The sequence below is a fragment of the Haliotis asinina genome, chromosome 1 (assembly GCF_037392515.1).
Source record: "Haliotis asinina isolate JCU_RB_2024 chromosome 1, JCU_Hal_asi_v2, whole genome shotgun sequence".
NCBI lineage: Eukaryota > Metazoa > Mollusca > Gastropoda > Lepetellida > Haliotidae > Haliotis > Haliotis asinina.
The window spans coordinates 83,595,702-83,610,396 of record NC_090280.1 but is presented as its reverse complement, the minus strand read 5'-3'; the positions used below and the strand labels follow the sequence as shown (position 1 = coordinate 83,610,396).

Below are 14,695 nucleotides of genomic sequence, written 5' to 3'. Positions count from 1 at the left end.
CTGAGTATTACTATCCTTGATAACACAGCGTGCCTGTGAGGCGCTAGAAGGTTGATAGTCGCATTACTTATCCCATGGGGTACCCATTTACTGCTGGTGAACAGACACAATTTTGGACAAACTCACCTGGACAAGGTGAGACCACGTGTGTCTCATGTGCTTCAGTAACAGAATGAGACTGTTCTGTAATCAATGTTTTAACTTGTTTAATACATTTGCCTTTTTCCAAATACAAATACTCAATGCTGAGTGCGATAAAAAAAATACGAACAAAAAACAAAAAGCAACTACAATCACAATGTCAGCGTTGAAGGATGTAGACGACTCGTGAGCTAAGATTTAAAGTTCACAATGCATTGTTAGATTGTAAAGATATGACGCACATGTATTTACGTACAGATGTACCAAATTAGGTCTCATTAACCCGTTCGTATCTACACCGGCGTCAGACGAGCGATAACACCAATGTATGATACACCTACCTACAAACCATAGACCACATGCAACTGATAATGCAGACTTCAGGCATCGGCCACAATATGTCGGCCGAATAACATCTGGATTCATTATTACCTTATGCAGAATCTAACTAGATCTAGAATGTCATTTAGGGCTGTTTTGTGTTTAACGGCACTGTGTACTGTTACCCTGGTAACGGGCGCCACCAGAACAGAAGCAAAATTTGGTGGACATTTTGAAATGAATGCGAGAAGTGCGGCAAAGAAATATTCATTTACTATGGGCGGTCATCGGGGTGAGCTTGGAACGATCACAGGTGAAAGTGACCGGTGTTTCGCCTGTAAGCTGCTTGTGAACACTATACGAAGTATGGTGATGGACAAGCGGCCCGAAGAGGATATTGCCAGAGCGGTGATCGACATATGTAAACAATTCCATTTTGAGACTGATAGAGTGTGTGCCTACATCGTACCTGAGTATAAGGTGAGTTGAAATCTTAACCTAAGTCACACCTATCTGTAAGTTAGTTCAGACAGCCATGCACTCTCATACTCATGCCAGTATAAAATGGGTTGAACTCATCACTTCTTCTAACCTGACTCTATATCGAGTTGAGATCGTCATATTATTCCTTGTTCCTCACACCTCACAGCGGCAATGATTTAGACAGCCTCATTCTCTTCATGCTTTGGACGGTCTATTTCCCTTCATGTTTTGTACAGTCTCATACCGAAACATAAGTCTCACTAACCTATTCAGACAATGACCTACTTTTCAGATGATCCGAATTTTCTCGTGTGAAAGCGTAAATTGACACCACAAACATCTCTGGTTAAACTGAATTCCAATTCCTTGTTTCATAAGAAAATGGTATTTACAAATGAATTTCAATTTTAAACTTTAATTGCACCGTCATTCTCTACTTTATGTCGAGGTTGAGGCAGCATACCTTAACTATGGAATCACAGATTGCCCCTGTCTGATGAGGTCGTAAAACGATTTACAATGTATCTGGCACACTGGTTAAACCTGTTATGTGTTGCTTTGCACTTATTGAGCGTAGTTCTGTAACGAACAATGAGGTTGATGTAATATCAGTTCCGTCAGAGACCGCTAAACTTTTCTAGCGGCAGAGCCTCGTTTTGATATTTCCACCATTTCCAGGTTCCTGTTTATCAGAGCTCGCTGTACGACATAGCACGCCATACGACGTATTTACTAGGATTAGAAAGAGCTTAGTGTTGCAATATACAACTGCGTAGACTTATCAAATCACACTGTTTAATATATATGCATCCAGTTAAATGACATGGTCTGAAAATACTGGACTGGTTATCGCATTAAGCTGCGAAATAGGACAGAACCAAGTAAACAGGAAACGAGACTTTTCTGTAATCAATGTTTTGACATGTATCTCCCCATGCTTAGGACAGTCACCACGTCTCCATGCTTTGAACAGTCTCTATCTCTTTTTCACGCCTTTGACGATCTATTTCTCTTCATTTTTGGACAGTCATCCTCTTCATGTTTTGTACAGTCTTTATCTCGTCATGCTTAGGACAGTATCTGTGTCTTCATGCTTTGAATAGTCTCTATCTCTTCTTCATGCCTTTGACGGTCTATTTCTCTTCATGCTTTGGACAGTTTTTCTCTTTCTGCTTTGAACAGTCTCGATTTCTTCAGTCGATTTTGACAGTCTTTCTCATCATGTTTTGGACAGTCTCTATCTCTTCATGTTTTGGACAGTCTCGTTCTCTTGATGCTTTGGACAGTCTCGTTCTCTTCATGCTTTGGACAGCCTATTTCCCTTCATGCCTTCGACACTGCATTTTCCGTCATGCTTTGGGCAGTCTCTTTCTCTTGATGCTGTGGACAGTCTATTTCTCTTTCTGTTTTGGACACTCTCTATCTCGTCATACTATGGACAGTCTCTTTCTCTTCATTCTGTGGACAGTATCGTCCCTTTATGCTTTGGACAGTCTATTTCTTTGTACTTTTGCCAAACTGTTTCTCTTCATGCTTTGAAAAGTCCTTTTCTCGTCAGGCTTTGGACATACTCTTTCTCTTCATGCTTTGTACAGTCTCTATTTCTTCATGCTTTGGACAGTCTATTTCTTTGTACTTTTGCCAAACTGTTTCTCTTCATGCTTTGAAAAGTCCTTTTCTCGTCAGGCTTTGGACATACTCTTTCTCTTCATGCTTTGTACAGTCTCTATTTCTTCATGCTTTGGACAGTCTATTTCTTTGTACTTTTGCCAAACTGTATTTCTTCATGCTTTGTACAGTCTCTATTTCTTCATGCTTTGTACAGTCTGTATTTCTTCATGCTTTGTACAGTCTCTATTTCTTCATGCTTTGTACAGTCTCTATTTCTTCATGCTTTGTACAGTCTCTATTTCTTCATGCTTTGTACAGTCTCTATTTCTTCATGCTTTGTACAGTCTCTATTTCTCTTCAGCACCATGCAGATTCGACTTACACACTTTGTCTTCAACGCTGATGTATGTGCTTATCTGACGGTTGCGCAGATCGACGCTCCTGATGACCATCAGTGGATTGTCTGTTCCAGATTATATTACTTACAAACCCCCGTGTATTGTTGTTACACAAACAAACAAACATGTGTTTTTAGGACATGGCCATGACGGTGGCTCAGCACACCGCCCTCAACCCCAACGACATCTGTGGCATACTCGTGGGACCAGACTGCGCCACTCCCTACTTCCCCACTGACATGTGGAACGTCACCCTCCCTGACACACCCAAACCACCGGTCATACCTCCTAAACCCCCAGCGGTGAGTTAGGATTTCATCGTTTTGTCAAATATCTTATGTTTAATTGGTTGGTTTGTCTGTTTAATGTATCTACGAACCTGTGATGATCCCGATTAGAATTGGTCTTAATCCACGCGTGTAGGAGGAGTGTAACGGGGCCGGATGGGTCTGATGGTCAGGCTCACTGACTTAATTGACACAAGTCATCGTTTTCCATTTGCGCAGATCGATGCTCATGATGTTGATCACTGGACTTTCTGGTCCAGGCTCGATTATTTACAAATTATCATCATATATCTGGAATATTACTGAATGCGGCGTCAAACAACATGCAAGGAAATAACGTAGAGAACAATAATTATCCATTGTTCTTTTGTATTTTGTAATTCGAATATCGCAACCGACTAATGTGACCTTGTGCCCTACGGATTCACGGAAACCTGGATTTACCCTCATTTCACTGTCAGTCTGTCTTTCATCCGTCTGGGATCTCCTTAGTGGTGTCCATGTTTATTGCCAGAGATGACGAATATGAAAACCGGTCATAGTGTGTGGTATTTTGCCTCATTAATGCAGCTGAAACTTAATGATCCTGTGTCCCCCCCCCCCCCCCCCCCAAGACCAGACCACTCCCTCACACGTATCTCAATTCTCCATGCAGCCCGGGTCCCCCAAGGTCCGCTTCCTCCAGCTAACAGACATTCACATCGACCTGATGTACCAAGAAGGAGCTAACGCCATCTGCCACGAGCCCCTGTGTTGCCGTAGCAACGACGGTAAACCAGGTACGTCATCAGTGTCACGTCCTCGTTTACCACGTTATCCATCAAAATATTTCTTTGACGTAAATTAACGTTTAATGTTAGGTCTAGGTTGCTATAGTTACAAAAGAAGATCCGGGTTAGAATTGCTCTTCTAGTCGTAAGCTGCGACTAACGGGACCGGATGGTCGGACATGCTGACTGGGTTGACACATGTCATTTCATCCCAAATGCGTTGGTTAATGTTCATGCTGCTGATCATTGAACTGTCTGGTCCAGATCCGATTATTCACATACCGCCGCCATATAGTTGGAGTGCGGAGTGCGGAGTGCGGCGTGCGGCGTGCGGCGTGCGGCGTGCGGCGTGCGGCGTAAAACTAAACTCACTCACTGATCTGTCTGATTTCTCATTCCCGGGTGCAGAGGCTGGTGTCCCAGGTGCAGGCAAATGGGGGGACTATCGTACCTGTGACTCACCACTCATTATCGTAGACAACCTGTTTCAGCATCTCGCCACCAAGACAGACGAGGTGAGACATACATGTGACTTACAGAAGATGTACAAACAGGCGGACAGGGCCTGAAGGACATCTGATGCTAAAATACACCATACAAAATAGAATCACCCTCTCGAACCTGATATCCAAAACGACCCGTGAAAAGCTGGGTTAGAACTGATCTTCAATACCAATGTTTGTCGTAAGAGGCGGCTAACGCCATCGGGTGGTCAGGCTCGCTGACTTCTTTGACACATGTCATCGTATCGCAGTTACGTAGATCGACGCTGATGATGTTGATCACTGTATCGTCTGATCCAGCCTTCAGTATTACAGAGCCCCGCCAGAGGGCTGGAATATTGCTGATTGTGGTGTAAACCCAAATTCACTAACTCACTGATTAAAGCGTTCGCTCGTGTGTACAATGTTTAAAGCTCAATTTTCCTGTCCCCCGCCGTGATGTTACTGGAATACTGCTAAAAGCGGCGCATTAGCTTATTCACTCACTCATACACTGACACCAAAAGCATATGGAATATTAAGTTCCACTGAAAGGATTGTATGCAGGTTTTGTGAGTTGAGAACACGAAAGTAATGACGGAAATCGACAAAAATGTTATAACAGAAAAAAATCTATTTCCTACAGTACTTTATTAACTTTTTCAGTTCTGTATTGAATGAGTGAGTGTGATTTTACGCCACATTTAGCACTAGGTAAGAAACATTAATGCGGTGGACACAGTAAATGGCTTCACACATTGTACCCATGTCGAGACTCGAACCTGACCCTCGGCTTGACGGGCGAACGCTTAAAATACAAGGCTACCCCACCACCCTCGAATTATTATTTAGGAATGAAGGACATATGGATCGAAGACTGAAATCTTGTTACACTAAAGAAGAGGTGACACTCATCTTCAATTTCACTTTGTCACAAAAATTCTGCTAGTTTCGCAAAACAATCCGAGACATATTTACGCTACAATTATGAAAGTCTGAGGTTACAAAAGCATCCTCTCAACGATAAGACATGTAAACACATTCTGGTTAAAGACGTGAATTTAATTGACTTTAATTACTTTGTTATCCTGAAAATACCATACCAACAAATGTACTTGCTTTCACTGTTTTGCTGAATCGGTTGAATGTGTGTATAAATGACAAGGTGAACCTTAAATAAAAAAAATATTAATTAAAAATCCCTTCAGAACTAGTGCTTACACATACTGTATATAGGCTACATGTATAACTTATAATATTATCACCTGTACGAACAAATCTAATTTAAAGATGTTCCTAAGATAAGCATACAGGAGTCGCGGTTGTCGGACCAACAGGTGTTTTCTATAATGAAATATGAACATTCTTGATCACATCTTGAAAGACTATTGTTGGTGATCTTCAGTTTGACTTCATAATATTCACGGGAGACATAGCTGCTCATGATGTATGGAATCAAACCCGGACTGAACAACTCGCAGCCCTGGACCGCCTGGTGTCCTACTTCGACAAGTACCTGCCCGGGAAACAGGTGTATTTTTGTGCCGGTAACCACGACACTGCCCCCTGTAACAGGTAATTATCGGCTATTGACAGATATGGAACTGAATTTACGAGCGCTCTAAATATTGTAGACTTTGCACTCGACAGAGAGAACAGAACAGAATTATAAAATACTAATAAATAAAATTGTTATTAATAAACAAGTATGTGAAGTGGGTATTCGAGCAATAGACTTCACATATTGTACCCATAGGGGGATTCGAATCCGGAATGACGGGCTAACCTTGTAACCACTGGGCTACAAACTGCTCCTTAGTACTAAACGAAGATAGTTGTATAAATGACTTATTTAGTGAAGCTAAATCGACCCGTCAATGAGGATGGTTACTAAAAGTAAAAAACATATTGTAACTTACGTTTCTCAAGACATAAATATTAGACTTTGATTGACTGAAGTGACAACATGAGTGTAGCAAATAACGACCTTCAGATAGAAGAAGCGAAAACGTTAATATTGAAAGTTCGATCTGATTCAAAGTGCACATCCTGCTCAGTATAACCGCATCTTGTCACCTGACCTCTGACCCTCATCCGGGTTGTAGGTGGTCTCATAATGTCAGCAAAGTGAAGATACACTTACAATGTTTAATATGAGGCATAACACTTACATTTCAATATGTTTCAACATATTCAACCTATGTATAACCCATGCGACTTGATATTGGTTTTTAATTTGATAAAAAAATGCTCTAAAAAGAAGCCCCGTTTCTTCCCTTAATTCCGGGTATAAAAAGTAGACCTGTTAACAGACTGTCGGTTAGGACCTGAGAGATTATTTTGTTTTGTGTATCGTCGTACACCCGTGAATCGTGTGTCACTTATTTTTTTAGATGTTACTGCTGATGTCATCTACAGGGAATATTTCTAACACCCCTTTCTTCACTTTTACACCCAGGACTGTTAATAGGTATCCTAGCAGTGTTATATTTTATGTGTACAATTATTGCTTCAACAGTTTTCCTCCGGATTACATCAAGGGCAACCTGTCCCAGGAATGGATGTATGCTGCCATGGCAACACATTGGACTCGGTGGCTTCCAGGTGACACGAAAGAAACTATATTGAGGTGGGTTATCAAATTAGATGGTGCGCCGGTACAAGGATTAATGACTGACTTATTCCAAGTTACATGTGGTCATTTCTAGCACCCGGTACTCTCTGACAATCCGGGTTAAACTTGGTTTGCATTCAGCAACCCAGTGTGAGAGGCGACTGGTGGGATCAGGGGCGATGGGGTACCTAGTAGTTAAAGCGTTCGTTCGTCACGCCGAAGGTCCGGGTTCAATTCCCCACATGGGTACAATGTGTGACGCCCATTTCTAAGGAAATATTCATGTTGCTGGAATATTGCTAAAAGCGGCGTAAAATCCAACTCACTTCATCACTAACGGGATCAGGTTCGTTGTTTCATGCAAGTGACAAGTGCGCAGATCGGTGCACATAATCTCATTCACTGCATTGTCTGGTCCAGAACTGGTTATGTACATACCACCGTTATTAGGTTGGAACATTGCTGAAGCACTGCATTAACATCGTATAATGACACGGTTTAGAAAATAATTAACAGAAACTGGAATGAATGTTGGAACTGAATGCCGCACTCAGCTATATGGCGGCAGTCTGAAAATAATCGAGTCTGGAAGAGACAATTTAGTGATCCAACACGAGCATCGTACTTCTCCGAATGGAATAAAAGGTCACTGATGAGTCAACGAATAGGTACTAAAACCTGTACGTTATTCAGAAAGTATAATCCCAAATATAACATGTTAAATTTGAGTAGTTTCTTACAGAGGAGGCTTCTACACATTCTCCCCATTTCCCGGTTTCCGCATCATCTCCGTCAACAACATCTTCTGCTACATCAACAACTGGTGGCTCTTCATCAACACCACCGACCCGAACGGCGAGTTGCAGTGGCTGGCTGAGACATTACAGAAGGCGGAGGACGCTGGGGAGAAGGTCAGAGAGGGATGTGTGTGTGTGTCTGTGCACGCGTGTGTCAACGAGTGTGTGTGTGTGGATGTGTGTGTGTCGGAGACGCTTCTGGACATAACTACGAATGTTCTTCTTTTCGCTTGAAACAAAAGAACGAAAGCAATAATTGTTCCCACCATTGATACAGCAACTTCTTAACGTCCTTAAACCTGTTTTCAACATACACACATACATCTGACTGACCGTTCAGAGGCGTATATTCCATATCTCATGAGCTTCAAATACAACTACAACTGCTACTACTGCTGCTGCTCCTCCTCCTCCTCTTCCTCTCCCTCCTCTTCCTCCTTTTCCTCTTCCTCCACATCCTCCTTCTGCTCCTCTTCCTCCTTTTCCTCCTTTCCGTCTTATTCCACATCCTCTTTCTCCTCCTCTTCCTCCTCCACACTCTCCTTCTCATCTTCCTCCACATCCTCCTTCTCTTCCTCTTCCTCCACATCCTCCTTCTCCTCTTCCTCCTCATCCTCCTTTTCCTCCTCTTCCTCCACATCCTCCTTCTCTTCCTCCACACCACCGTTCTTTTCTTCCTCTTCTTCCTCCACATCCTCCTTCTCTTCTTCTTCCTCTACATCCTCCTTCTCCTCTTCCTCCACATCCTCCTCCTTCTTTTCCTCCTCCTACTAGCGTTGCTACTGCTAAGGTCACTTGCATTTCTGTAAGCGCATGCAAGATTACGGGCATTGTTCTCTCCTGGATAATCCAAACTGCCCGTGAGATGCTTGAATGTTAATAGCCGTATGACGCATCCCACTGGGTACCCATCTTCTGCTGGGTGAACAGAGTCAGTTTTGAACAAATTCATTTGCCTATGGTAAGACCACACGTATTACATGTGTTCCGTTGTGGGGCTGGACAAACGTCATATAATGGCTAAACCTGATTGGACCATGCCGTCCCAAATGTTGCAGGTGTTCATCCTCGGCCACATGCCAACCAACTGCCTGAAAGCCTGGAGCTGGAATTACTACAATATTGTTAGCAGGTGAGCAGTGAATGAGATTATTTTTACCCCGCTTTTAGCAGTATTCTAGCAACATCACCGTGGGGGACACATAAAAAATGGCTTTTCACATTGTACCCATAATGGGTCTCGAACCCACGTCATCGCCGAAATGAACGAACGTTTTAGCCACTAGGTTGCCCCAAAGCGCCATCAGGTGAGGAATGACAAAACTATTATACTATTTTGTCAGTACTCTATGTTTTCTGTAATTCATGTCATGTTCGTGTTATCATAATTCGTGTTATCACTGAATGTGAAGTGTTTGTTTATGTCGCTAATTATATCTTTAGATGTCTCTAAATGACATCTAAATGACTTTTAGAGAACAAAAAATATTAACATTCAAAGAGGGTTAGACAACAAAAAATGTTAACATTCCTGTTAAAATTAAACTGTTATCAAGGCGTCATGTCTTCTCCGACAATCAGAGGTGTTGTACTAACACCAAAGTGTTCTAATTATCTCACCCGATCTCTCATAAACTGTTGTTCCTGTTACCCTCCAACTGCCATATATATATTCCGTCCCCTGTACATTGCATTCGTTGCTTGACACGGAATTCAATCGAAACGTTATTTTTACAGCATAAAAAGAACTGTTTTCGACTGCAAATATGTTCATTTCCAAGATTATAAATTAAAGCATATTAACTATAACGAACACGATATCGATCTGTGAATAAGATCTGGGCCTAGATTTTCGAAGCTCTCTTAGCGATAAGATAGTCGGTTTGTTAATGTTAATGTGTGTCACATGCGACTACTTTAGCGCTAAGAGAGCTTCAAACATCTAGGCCCTGGGTTAGAACTGGTGCTTTGCAACCGTTGTATGTCGTAAGAGGTGACTAACGGGATCGGGTGGGCTCGCTGACTTTGTTGATACACTGTGCCAAGTCATCGTATCCCAATTATGTAGATGGTCATGATGCTGGTCACTGGATTGTCTGCTCCAGATTCGATTATGTACAGAGCGTCACCATCTGTTTGGGATATTATCGTTTGGCGTTACATAAAAAAGCCCTGAAAGCACAAAACACCTCCCAACCAATTCGTAATAAGATAATCTTGAGCCAAAATTGATTGACGCCATCAGCATCGATTCTTCACGTAATTAGTAAATAGTGATATGCACGAACCAAATGATCGACACTAACATTATAACATAATATTTTGATTTTTATAAAGGTACGAGAGCACGATAGTCGGCCAGTTTAACGGCCACACGCACAGCGACGAATTCCGCGTGTACTACGACGTCGCCAATCTCACCCGGCCTGTCAACGTGGCCTACGTGGGTGGGTCTGTGACGACCATGTCTAACAACAACCCCAACTACAGGATCTACACCATGGACGGCTTCTACACCAACAGCTCCTTCGTAAGTGGTAACAGTTGGTTGCGTTTTGTAATTTTCACTTTTAATGCAACACGCCATAAATATTGGTTCTCTTAAATTTTTAGAAGTTGCTGATTTTAACGGCAGGATATCCCTATACCAAATAAAAAAATAGGATATGAATTCTTGATCTCAGTGACGATATATGAAGGATGATACTTTAGTCATGATGAGGCTGTTCATTCAAAAAACAAAACCGAAAAATCCAGCAATTAAGGCCTCAGCAAAAGTTAAAGAATTTTTCATGGGAGTCATGATTATAAAGCAAATTTCCAAATTGATCCGTATCAGTGACAGATGTTATGTTTGATGTGCAATTCCCTAAGGCGGTGTCTCCCATACGTTGCAGTGTTCCTTTTGGCACCTTTGGCAGGTCTTGGCAAGCATTTATGACTGGTGCCATCCGACGCCAGCAGTATTTCTGAGCAATTTATAACGTGTTTACAGATAACAGACTTTGCCATTAGTTGCGATTCCTCGGTATGGCAGAAAGGGATTTTGTATTTCTATTTCTATTTTGTAGGCTGTGCTAGACTATGAAGACTATATCTTCGACATCTCTGCTAACAACAACAACAACAACAGTACAAATCCAACATGGAAGTTTGAATACAGCCCACTGGTAAATGACATCACCGTGCCACAGTTTATGTTTTCAAATTATCGCACTAAATTCTGTTTAAAAAAAAAACATATAATACAATCGTAGTATTTTATTAATTAACCACGAATCTGTTTGCTTTCACATTTCCATAAACACGTCATTTACTCCATGCTTTCCATGGCCTATGTTGATAAGTAATGGTAGGGGCCTGACTGCGCTGGATAATGTCACTGATTCTTTTGTCTACATTCCTTAATTTGTGTGCTATTGGCTGCATAAGCAGTATGTTTAATTATTAATTGTTGGTGGATTGTTCAACAAAAACTTAAATTCAATTAAATTCAATATGAATTCCAGTTGTATTTATAAATACGTCTTTTCTTCCATAAGCTCAAAGAATATTGAAATCTGACGTAAACACAAGATGGTAAACATCTTTTGTGAATTTCCTTTGTTCTGTTTTGTTAGACTGCCTACGGCATGAACGGCAGCACCCCCGCCGACTGGAGCGACCTCGTTTACAGAATGAGAGACGACGACGAACTCTTCAACAAATTTAATCGGTACGCATGTCACAGAAACAGCTCAGATTAACACACATGTAGTGAAAAACTGGTTAGTATTCACTAGTCCTTGTCAAATACAACTTACTGAGAGATTACTACAACAAAAATACTTTGTAGTCTAACAGAAAATATGACCGAGTCACCCAGCGTAATGGCAACTTGGCACGAATGCCAGGGTGAACTGACACAAAGAATCTAAGTCTGATACGGTTGATTTGTTTGCTCTGTTGTCAAATGGCGAACTCGGCAATATACCAGCCATTTTGCAGCGGTCTGTAAATAATCGAGTCTGAATCAACAGCATGAACATCGGTCTGCGCAGTTGGGATGCGATGGCCTGTGTCAGCCAAGTCAGTGAGCCCACCCACCCGATTCCATCAGTGGCCTCTTATGACTCTTGTCGTTGACCGATTCTAACCGGGGTCTTAAAGGTTAAATATGACTCGGAGCAACAAAAGCAGTGTTGGAAGCGGTTGTGCAATGTCATTTAACTCTCTCTCTCTCACTCCCCAACTCTCTCTCTCCTCTCTCTCTCTCTTTCTCACTCTCTCACTCTGTCTTTCTCTCTCCCCCCTCTTTCTCGCTCTCTTTCTCGCTCACTCTCCCCAACACTCCCCTTTCTCTCTTTTGCCCTCTCTCGTCCCCCCTCTCTCTCCCCAACGCCTTTTCTGTCACCTATTTACTCCTTTCTCTCCCCCTTCGTTTCTTTCTCTCTCTTTCTTTCTCCCCCACCCACCCCTCCCATCCCCTTACTCTCTTACTCACCTATCCTCCCCTTCTCTCAGCATAGTTCAGTTGAAATACTCAGTAACCTCACACCAATGAGACCAATACCACTAAGGGCTAATCATTGCAGTCACAGATCCAGGGGAGGAGACTCCACTCCTTGCACCCACGACTGTAAGTTCGAAGTGCTCTGTCTGCTGAAGTCTGGGCGGTCGGAAGATCCAAGGCTGTGTGAAGATCTGTGAGGAGAACGTCCGTGAACCTACAGCCATATTCAACTTGCGTGCAAGCTCTTACAATCAGATGATGGAAACTGTCCGAGAAGTGTCCCGTCAGAATTTTAGCAGCGTAAATAACGTATTTAAAGCACATGTACACATACCCGTTCTGTACACTATAAGAGAAGCATCATGCCGTTATATTCTCATCAGTAATATTGTCGCTTGATTTCAATCGTGTGCAAATACCTGTTCAGTGTGATCGTGTAAACTATGCAGCAACTTTGAGTCAAGCTTGAGTGATTGAATGAAGTAACTGTTTTGTGTCATGCCCACATTCTTCTCTGGATATTGTAATATAAATAATTCTGTTTGAGACTGCCGCCATGACTAGTGATGAGTGGGATGTTATTATATACGGTATTGTTATTATTAAATTGAAGGTGCTAAACTCTGGGATGATACAATGAATGACATCATTCTCACACTACCTGCAGTGTAATGGAAGCTGATATCAACTGTGTTAGAGGGATGGAGCCAGTTATCTGTGCTAGGTCATGCTAATATGTAACTTTTACCAGAACTATATTTTCAATAATTATTGAGATCCACAAATTGTGAAAATACTTTAAAAAATAAATACTTGACTGATTCAAACGTTTAATGCTATATTTCTCCTCCTGTTTCCGACAAAGCTGTGATTATTTTCATTAACAGAGTAAAACAAACCTTGGTTGTTGTTTTCGAAGGATTACATCCAATCAAGACAGACAGTTTAATTATTGAAAATTGCAAAGAGCCAATCAGAGAGTTGCTGTCAAAGGCAGCTCAAAACCGTGGTGTAACTGTCTAACCCACCACGACTGAGATCAAAGGGACCACAATCGGAGCGTGGTACAAGAAAGAGGCATGTTATCGTGAGAAGCTGATGATGCCATGTTTTGAATCATATATCACTTCAATCTAATCGTGTACAACATGAGAAAAGCATCTTATCGCAAGGACCTCATGAGTGGTAACGATGCCATATATCGAATCGTGTGTGCAACTGCCACTTCAATCTAATGTTGTACACCATGAGAAAATCATCTTGTCTTAAGAACCTCATGAAAAGTAACAATGTCATGTTTTGAATCATGCGTTCAAATATCACTTCAATCTGATAGTATACACCATGAGAAAAGCATCTTATCGCAAGGACCTCATGAGTGGTAACGATGCCATATATCGAATCGTGTGTGCAACTGCCACTTCAATCTAATGTTGTACACCATGAGAAAATCATCTTGTCTTAAGAACCTCATGAAAAGTAACAATGTCATGTTTTGTATTATGTGTTCAAATATCACTTCAATTTAATAGTATACACCATGAGAAAAGCATCTTATCGTAAGGACCTCACGAGTGGTAACGATGCCATATATTGAATCGTGTGTGCAACTGCCACTTCAATTTAATCGTGTACACTATAAGAGAAGCAACATATCTCGTCATCAGTAATGATCTACCGTGGTCTCCATAAACCACACAATGTATTGTTGCTTGCGCTACATTTCACAACCTTTTACACGATGAAGGGTGCAGTTACTGCATTCTTCACGTTGAAATTCCCATACTTCAGACCCGTAAACTATAATCGTTTGGATTTGTGAATCAAACAATTTTAAATATATTTTGGGGGTTACAAATGAAAAATTCTGGCAAAATTGACAACAATAGTAAGAGCATACCCATGACACACTTTTTAAGGGTAACAGGGAAAACACCAGTTCGAGATACGTGTAGTGATGAATAGTAAATCAATATTTGCCATTTAAAAATATTCTGGGTTAGAGGCGACAGATCCACCTGATTAGTATGTTATTGTTTTTTTTAAATTTTACAGATACTGGAATGGACCCATCAACATTAGTACAGACATACTGTTGTATAGTAATTATTTAGCAAACTTACCGTAAAGCAAACTTTGATGTCGATCACAAATTATATATTGATATGTTACCTTGTTTTGTTTCGATCACTTTACCCTAGTGGAGAAAGAATTGGGTAGGCAGGACAGTACTGCAGAGTTCAATTCGGTGTATTTCTCCCCAAACCACTAATTGTTTAAAATAATGTGCGAGTCTTCT

The 14,695-nt window shown here is 41.4% G+C and overlaps 2 protein-coding genes across 2 annotated transcripts; one reads left to right on the top strand and one right to left on the bottom strand.

The window, feature by feature from the left end:
* Window positions 1-600: 600 nt before the first annotated feature.
* On the top strand, window positions 601-13,230 carry LOC137283592 (sphingomyelin phosphodiesterase-like). The gene is made up of 12 exons (XM_067815181.1): window positions 601-942; window positions 3,092-3,256; window positions 3,897-4,020; window positions 4,420-4,526; window positions 5,899-6,068; window positions 7,012-7,122; window positions 7,850-8,018; window positions 8,963-9,036; window positions 10,242-10,434; window positions 10,976-11,074; window positions 11,525-11,619; window positions 12,479-13,230. The coding sequence occupies exons 1-12, from the start codon at window positions 601-603 to the stop codon at window positions 12,591-12,593; spliced, it is 1,764 nt and encodes a 587-aa protein (XP_067671282.1). The 3' UTR covers window positions 12,594-13,230.
* Window positions 8,294-8,856, bottom strand: LOC137258650 (high mobility group nucleosome-binding domain-containing protein 5-like). Its single transcript, XM_067796350.1, is given in 2 exon segments — window positions 8,294-8,671; window positions 8,806-8,856. Coding segments are annotated over 2 exon segments (429 nt in total).
* Window positions 13,231-14,695: the final 1,465 nt, after the last annotated feature.

What these genes read in the sequence shown, in the direction of transcription:
- LOC137283592 (XM_067815181.1), top strand. Translation starts at nt 601, where the DNA reads ATGTCATTTAGGGCTGTTTTGTGTTTAACGGCACTGTGTACTGTTACC. An exon ending in CGGAGGACGCTGGGGAGAAG is followed by an intron (nt 8,019 to 8,962) that starts GTCAGAGAGGGA and finishes CAAATGTTGCAG; the next exon opens with GTGTTCATCCTCGGCCACAT. An exon ending in TACTACAATATTGTTAGCAG is followed by an intron (nt 9,037 to 10,241) that starts GTGAGCAGTGAA and finishes ATTTTTATAAAG; the next exon opens with GTACGAGAGCACGATAGTCG.